The sequence below is a fragment of the Nicotiana tomentosiformis genome, chromosome 4 (assembly GCF_000390325.3).
Source record: "Nicotiana tomentosiformis chromosome 4, ASM39032v3, whole genome shotgun sequence".
Taxonomy (NCBI): domain Eukaryota; kingdom Viridiplantae; phylum Streptophyta; class Magnoliopsida; order Solanales; family Solanaceae; genus Nicotiana; species Nicotiana tomentosiformis.
Window position 1 is genome coordinate 93,399,886 of NC_090815.1, and position 8,734 is coordinate 93,408,619.

General features: G+C 35.1%; 1 protein-coding gene across 1 annotated transcript; it reads left to right on the forward strand.

Moving 5' to 3' along the window:
- Window positions 1–1,084: 1,084 nt before the first annotated feature.
- LOC104097602 (protein PHLOEM UNLOADING MODULATOR) lies at window positions 1,085–5,272 on the forward strand. The gene is made up of 4 exons (XM_009604183.4): window positions 1,085–1,495; window positions 3,688–4,082; window positions 4,255–4,451; window positions 4,545–5,272. The coding sequence occupies exons 1-4, from the start codon at window positions 1,188–1,190 to the stop codon at window positions 4,938–4,940; spliced, it is 1,296 nt and encodes a 431-aa protein (XP_009602478.1). The 5' UTR covers window positions 1,085–1,187; the 3' UTR covers window positions 4,941–5,272.
- The last annotated feature ends 3,462 nt before the right edge of the window (window positions 5,273–8,734 follow it).

The following is an 8,734-nucleotide window of genomic DNA, read 5'->3' on the forward strand; positions in this document are numbered from 1 at the left end:
TCTTTATGCAATAATTTATAACACACAAAATATATGTAACTCATTTTATACTATAAGTTCAAAAGTCTTCTCTATTTTCTTAAACTCCGTGTCCAGTCAAATGGGTTTACACAAATTGAAACGGAGGGAGTACTTCCTTTACCATAAAGGCTTTTCTTGTTACTTTTCTGGAAAAATAAATATTACCTCCGATCCACAATAAGTGACGAGTTTGTTTTAGGTATGCCCATTAACAAAATACTAAATTCTATATAAAAATACCTAGTATGACTAAACTACCCTTAATTAAATATTGGTCACATAGTTATAGTGAATTTAATGTGAGGAGTAAGAAAACTTTTTAGGGATATGCACATAAGGGTAAAAGAGTAAAAAAAAAATTAAATTTTTCTTGATTACATAAATGAACACTTATTTTGGACCAAAATAAAAAAGCAAATTGGTCACTTATTGTGGAACGAATGGAGTAGTATTTATCAGATGTCCCTATTTCTATTTGGAATAAATATAACCTCTGGAACAAGTTGGTCTGCTTATAGTATTATCGTTTTAGGCACAAAAAAAATGAAAAAAACTGCTCTAAGTATATATGGTAATTTTATTTCTCAAATATTTTCTACAGGAGAAAAAAAAATAATTTGTTTCTTTCTATCATAAAATGGAGCTCTCTTTTTTACATTCACAATAGAAGAATAGAAGATATTCAATTTAATTAGCTATCTAGTAAAATGTTTGTCCATACACGTGAAACTACTTTAAAGTCTAAAAGAACAATTCACTTTTTTTTCCAGCTAGCAACATTAAACCTTGAATATATATACTATATAAAAGTGAAAAACTCAAATTTGAAATGTCTACTAGCTGAAATTCATGAATATAATGCACTTGCTTGGTTTCAAAGAAATTTCTTTCTTTTCCTCAACAACAAAAAAAGGGGGGAAAAGGAAATCCGAAGTTTACATTTCATACGGATACAGACTTTCCATTATGGTGATTATACAAAAAAAATAACAATAAGCAAAACAGGTATTACTAGTAAGAGATTAATACTGTAAAGTGTAAACCAAGAAATAAAAGGTGAAAATATTAAAAAGAAAAAAGAAAATTAGAAAACCAAGAAATTAGGAAAGCTACAAACTTGTTCAGTCAGCAGGAATCATCCCATTTCTAGTACTACTTCACTAAAAATGAAGCGGTCGCCGGCGATCTTGAAAAACCGGCGAGGAGGTGGTTTAGGATTTGCTGCAATAGCTTACATCGGAATAGACTATCTCCGGTTCATATCGCCGGCATGGCATGCCCGGTTACAGCCAGCACTATGGACCGTATTAGCAATCGCAGCTATTATTCGGGTCCCATTTTACAAACACTGGTCATCGGAGCTCCGTTCAGCTATTCCCTTTATCTGTGCTATGTTTTTCTTGCTCTCTGCTCTTCTCTTTGAAGCTATTTCTGTTCGCTCTGTCACTGCCGTTCTTGGTCTTGATTGGCACAAGTATGTATAAAACTGTATATTACCATAAATAGTTTCCTTTCTATATTTGGAAGTTTTGGTAAATTTGTGTATTTTGGGTAAATGGGGTTCAGATTTGATGGGAAACCTGAGTTGGGGTTGAGTGCTTTTTTGAGCTTGTTTAACAGTTGCCTTTGTTGGTAAAAAGAAAAGGGTAAGTTTTAGTTTGTATTGTGAAAAATGGAAATGGTGGTTTCTTGTTTGCATTCTAAAAGATGTGATCTGATTTGGGTTTTTGTTGGATTGCTCTATAGATTCGTTTTTGAACTTTTCATTTAAGATTACAAATATCTGTAAAAGGCAATGGGGGACTTTATTAATCTGGTAGGAAAAAAACAAGATTGGATTTCTGTATTGGGATTAAGCTTCCCCTAGCTGATAGTTTAATAAAGTCAATCTTCATGGAACTTTTCAGAAAGAAAAAAAAAGAAGGGATAGGTTAATTTCATCCTACTTTCCTAATCTGGAGACAGAAATAAGCTAGTCTTTGATAGTGCAGAACTGCAGATCACTAATGAGTGGTGCATTTCTATCCACGTCGGTTTGTTTTAGTATACTGGTCTGGTAGTCCTTTGATCGTAAGATTCCATAAGTAATGAAAATCTTAAGTAAGATTAAATTGTGCTCGCGTTATGTATTGCGGCTATGAATAATGGTGTTTGCGTATAATTCTTTCTAAATCATATGGAAAATCATTTACGTGGTCATCATTAACTAAATCCTCACATTCTACTGCCAGGTGATCTAAATAACTCAAGAATCATGGCAATATTGCTATTCAGATACATGTTTCGAAATGGAAAACCATATGTAGTTTGAATTTGTACGATATGGACCATATCATTAGAATTTGGAGACGAGGGACTTTTCTGACTAAATTCAAGTAGAGCAGAGGGAGCTTGGAAACTAAGAGAGGAAGTGGAGGAAAACTGGCTAGGATAAACACATTACCAACTTGGGGATGGGGAACTTCTCTGAGGAACAGAGAGCTGAATTATATATACACCTTAAGTAACTTAAAAAAGCCATATTTACATATTCCGTAACAGGGGTATTCTTGTCTGGGTGACCTACCAGTTTAGTGTGTTATTAGTTGTCTGTATTTGGATAATAATGGAAAGTGATTTTGTATTTAGGTGTATTTTATGCCTGTGCATCCCTTAGCTTGATGCATTTTAAGAATAAAACCTCTTAATTACCTATTCGGAAAATAGGCCGAAATAGAGGTAAATCGTTACAGAGTAGTTGTAATAACTGAGCCGACTTCAACTAGTTTGGATTGAGACATCATTGATTGATTGACTTTGTTAAAAAAATAATGATCTTTTTGGATTTTTTTAAGCTTCTGTAATGAGGCATTCTCAAGAAAAGTAAAAAGAGATAGCTACCAATGTCATATATTTTATGTCCTTATCAAGAAAAAGTCATATTTTTATATGCTGAATATCACTAGTCGAACTGATTATGCTTTATATGAAGTCTTGACTGAACCTGTGTTGCATATCTTGGTTAGCTTGACTTGATTAGGTGTGATATTTCTTGGGACTCTGAATTCACTAATGCCATCTAGTTGTGTAAGGATACATTGTCTAGATTCTAGTGAGATACAACATGGTTTAATAGCAGAACATCCTGAAGATTCTATGTCTTTAGCTCTAGAATAATGACTAAGGCGAGGAGCATAAAGGAAACTCTGGCTTGCATCAGTACTAAACTTTTTTTTGCCTCTGGTGTCATCACATTATTGGAAAAGTTTGACATTAATTTTCTGGAACAGTTGACACTAATTTTCTTATCTGTTTTTGTTTTTTGAAAAATATGTCATTTATTGAGGCGCAATCTGATATAATTAATGTGAAATAGTGAAATCCTGAAAATTTGGTTAAATTACTTATTTCAACAAGTCCTACAGATAGAACGATAAAAATGCCCTGAAGTGGTCATGTAAGAACCTTTATCTCGAGCTATACTCATGACATGCCACTTCACTCTGCCTCCTAGAAGATTGGGAAGTTATATGAGAGGGCATGTGTGCTTGGTCTCAGATTCTACGATATTTGGCTTGAGGCCAGACAAGAAAAATAACAATTACTCCATATCTTTGCTTCATTATCTTTGATTCTCTTTCCTAAATGACCATCTATAGACATTACAAAGTTCTCTTTCCTTGACAGGGATACACCACCTCTTCCTGATGTTGGTCAGTGGCTGCTGCTATCATTGAATGAGAAAGTACCTCAAATGGTAGTAAATATATTGAGAGCTAGGATAATTGGATTACATCATTTTCTGATGCTGTTTATCATGCTTGCTTTCTCTGTGCTCTTTGAATCGGTTGAAGCTCCTGGTCTTGGGCTTGGCGCAAGATTCATGTTCACGATGGGAATTGGAAGGCTCCTTCGGGCCATAACTTTTATCTCCACAATTCTACCATCTGCTCGACCATGGTGTGCATCTGCTAGATTCCTTGTTCCTCAGCACCCTCATCCTTGGGTTCAGAAATATTACGTACCATATGCCACCGATTCAAATGCAATACGGAACATCATTAACTGGGATGTAGCATATGGTATTTCTCCCTTCCAATCCTCCCTTCTGTCCCGAGATTACTTACTGAGTTCTTCTTTACCAACTGCCGGTCAGATTGGTCCAAAGTCGAAAAGCTCAATACATCAGTTGGTTGAATTCTCGTACATAGTCTGTTGTTGATCTTTCATTTCTATATTCATTTTTGTTTTCAGCGGATCCTGGGGAATACGATGCTGAGTTTCGACCAAATTGGGGTCCAATGAGCTTTTTGATTGATTTCCTTCGGCCTACAGCTCCTGAGGGATCATCTGCTTGGTATCATCTGCTAAAGAAAGCGTCAGGAGGTTGCAATGACCTTATATATAGCGGCCACATGCTTGTTGCTGTGCTGACAGCTATGGCATGGACGGTATATGTGCCCTCTATCACTCCCTAAATTTGAAGGCTTAATTCCTGTGACCAACTAATCTCATCTGGCTTAAAACTTTATGAACAAATTCAGGAAGCCTATGGTGGCTATAGCTCAGCACTCATCTGGATTTTTGTGCTGCATAGTGCTCAAAGAGAAATACGAGAACGCCATCATTACAGCGTAGACGTTTTTGTGGCCATCTATGTGGGCATAATGCTTTGGAAGATGACGGGTCTTTTTTGGCCAATGAAGGATGAATCAAAGGGTAGGAGGCTACGTAAGCTCGAGAAGATTCAGGGTAGGCTAATGCGAGCTGCGAAGGACGATGATATAGAGGAAATAAGAGAACTCCTTAAGGAAGTGGAAGTGAGCAACCAAGTTAGGGAAAACACCAGAAGCAAAGCAATGTGGCTCTTTTCAGGTGGAACCATTATTTTTACTCTGAGTATCGTTCTTCTTGCCTTCACATTGACCAGCGACGGGTAAGACAACCAACGAAATGTTCTACCACGGTAAGATGTTTAGAAGGCACACGATTTGTAACAGTAGGCCAGAATAGGCATTCTACTGGCGATTTTGTTGTTTGTTTGTAATGCTTTGGCTTTAACTTATTTCTTGTTTTTAATTTTTCCTTTCCTGGTTGGGGGTGGTATTTGGAGAGATAGTACTGCCAGATATGAAGAAGAGAAAATTGACTTTGTATTGGATACCTCCTGTGGTGTTTAATCTGCAAGTGATTTTAGATGATCAACTGTTTTTAAATGTTTTCTATAGGATGATTTTGATCCCTGTTATATAGCAAAAACTTGTCTTTTTTAGTCCTTTAGTTTTTGATTGACTGGCTTTGACCCATGTTTGGTTCCTGCAGGGATGGAAGATTTGGTGGAGAGGGCGAAGTGAGAAATTTAGGGCTGTCTGATGGTCCGGTCCTTCCCCAACCTCGCACATAGCGGGAGTTTAGTGTACCGGGCTACCCCGCATAAACAAAATTAACCCCAAGTAAAATCTTCTGCAAGTAATACCATATTTGGTTGGTTGAAAAAACAATATAAATCTCCACATAATTAAATACCATATTTGGTGGGTCGCAAAAAAAAATTAAATATCGAATAATTAGTGCAATGTTTAATTACCAAATATTAAATTCTGCACGAGTAATGTTAGACGAGTAGCTCAGTGGTGACATCTAGGGCTCTAACAATTCCGTGGACCAACACTACTCAACTCCATCAAGTTATATAGTAAAAATTGCATGGGGAGACCAAATATGGTCGTCCCATTTAACTTTTACCTATATTTTTAAAATTATTTAATTTATACCCTAATTTTAATAACTTTAGACGCCTCCTCTTCTTCCTCCTGACCTATGCGCTCTTTTCTTCCTCCTTTTCTTGTCAATCAAATTAACTTTTCAACTACTACTTTAATATATTCACTAATAAAATGTGAAGTCAAATTAACAACTTAACCTACATTTGATCAAATACTGTCATAAAATAACAAAACAGAGTATTGTTATTGTTCTCTATTTGAATTCAGAAACCCTGTCAACAGAAGGTAAAACGTGAGCTTCTGCAAATTTTACAATCCTTTATTTTGCAAGCTCGAGATACAAATCCAAAAGCATCGAGAGCGCAACAGATACTCTCTAGTTCATCTTGTTATGTGTTTATCTCATACTGAATATACAGAAGTTTCAAATCCAGTATGAAGAACATGAAGAATTCCCCATGAGGTAAATCCCGAAGTGATGCCAAACCAGCTCTTAGTTACACTGAAAAGTTAATTTGTCTTAAGTTTGCACTATAAATTGAAGAACTTCAGACTAATTTGTTTGAAGTTTGCACTATGAAGTGAGGGGAAACTGAAGTTTGTCCTTGCACTATGAACTGAAGTTCCTGAAGTTTGCACTACAAATTGAAGAACTTCAAACTAATTTGTCTGAAGTTTGTACTATGAAGTGAGGGGAACTAAAGTTTTCCCTTGCACTATGAACTGAAGTTCCTGAAGTTTGCACTACAAATTAAAGAACTTCAGATTAATTTGTCTGAAGTTTGCACTATGAAGTGAGGGGAAACTAAACTACAAATTGAAGAACTTCAGACTAATTTGTCTGAAGTTTGCACTATGAAGTGAGGGAAAACTGAAGTTTCCCTTGCACTATGAACTGAAATTTGCATGATTGCCTTTGCAAGTCAGGCCAAACTTCAGGAAAAAATATCTAAAGTTTTGCTTTGATAAGGTTACACTTCAGACAAAAAATTCTGAAGTTCAAACTTCAGACATAAATGTTTGCTACTTCAGGCCCGTTTGCCTGAAGTTACCCAAAAAGTGGGTACGCTTGCAAATTTTTTTGCAAAGCGGGTATAGGTTAAAATGTGACCCAAAAAATGGGTATAGATGCAAATCTCCCAGTTATATCGATGCGTCAATTATAAAGTAAACTGCTTTTTATTTTGGGAGAGGGGAAGCTTATAAGTTATAACCCTGATAAAGGACATTAAGAGGGTGTTTGGCTAAGCTTATAAGCTGGTCAAACTGGCTTATAAACACTTTTTGGCTTATCTACGCGTTTGGTAAATACCCAAAATGCTTATAAGCCAAGTGCTTATAAGCTAAAGTCAGTCATAAGTTGGTCATCCCCAACTTATGACTTTTTAGCTTATAAGCATTTTTAGTTTGACCAAGGCTTTTACTAGTTTATCCTTAATAATATTTTCTAATTCACAAAATAAATTTTCTAACTTTCTTTTCATTCCATATTCATTGTTCATCTTTTTCTTTACAAAGAAACTTGTTAATTTTTAAGGATATTTAGTCATTTTTAATAAAAGAACAACTTATCAACACTTTTCTACCAAACACATCAACTGCTTATTATCAGTTTCAGCACGTCTACCAAACATGTAAATGCTTATTTAAAAAATCAGTTTCAGCACTTCAAGTTTATCAGCTATTTACAATCAGCTAATTCAAAGGGGCTCTAAGTTTTCTTTTTTAACTTTCTACAAGAACTGTACAAAACTTTCTACTATGCAATGGGCTGGAGTTCAAATTAACACATGGAAAATGCAGCAGGTTCTACACTGCATTAAAAGGAAAACCTGGAAGCAGCTAAAGAAGGAAATAGTAGCACACATCACATATGGCGAGCAAGGAATTGGAAATTGTACAGAGGATTGAATGTAAATACTGAAATGGTAGTCACACAGATTAAACAAGAGATCATAGGTAGATTGGAGATACTTAAGCAGTCAAGGAAAATGCATAGATGTAAGGGCTTTTTGCAAAGAACAATGTGTAATTAGAGGATGTCTTTTTGAGGCCTAAGATCGCAGTTATTGCGTGATCAGGCCCTTAGGTGTATGTTTTCAATTGTTGTTATCAATGGTAATTCAGTGTTACCAAAAAACAAATTCTACTAGAACAAATTACAAATTTGCAACTGCTATCGGCAACTCAAAGTAAGATGGATAGTTTTGAAACTAAATCTTGATGGGCACTATGCTCTAAGTTTGCTATCAACTTACTCTATGTTAAACATCTTATAATATGACTGTTTATGTTCCCCTTATTTATGTGAAAGTCATTATATGAAAATTAGTCTTGTAGCTGACTCGAAAAAATATATTTATATTCGTGGTTTAAGCAATCTATTGAATTGATTTTTGTACGCATAGAGTGAACATTTATCTCTACACCAGCTAAATTTATAAAAGGATTATTTTGTCAATTCATTAATTTTTCTCATAACCGCGCTAAGCGCGGATAAATTTACTAGCTACAAAATAAATAAGAAAAAAAACTACAAAGCTACTTTTTTCTAAGCTTGTCGCTATGTTCTTAATAATCTTTTTAGCTTTTTAATTTGTTTCATATTTAGTTATCTTTTTATGTGTGCAAAATTTTCTCAAGAAGGTGAATGGAAGCCGGTTTAGGATGCAATGAAGCATGAAACTATACTTTGCTACAGAAAAAGCTATAAAATTAAAGCATAAAGGAAAACTCTATGCGCTGGTAGATTAAATTACAACTTTGTTAAAGAAAACCTGAGAGAAGTGAGGTTTGGATAATATTTGTAACCATACATAAAATACATGTTAAAAGCTGAAATCTAAGGGAATAGAGAATTGCAACCTACGAAGTATAAATGGCGACGAACAATTCTCCTCCTCAATAAACGACTTTACTTTCACTTGCCTGAGCTAACCTCATTTCCTAAAAAGCATTCTATTGGAGAGATGCGATGGATCATAAACATGTGTGTATTCCTATAAAGC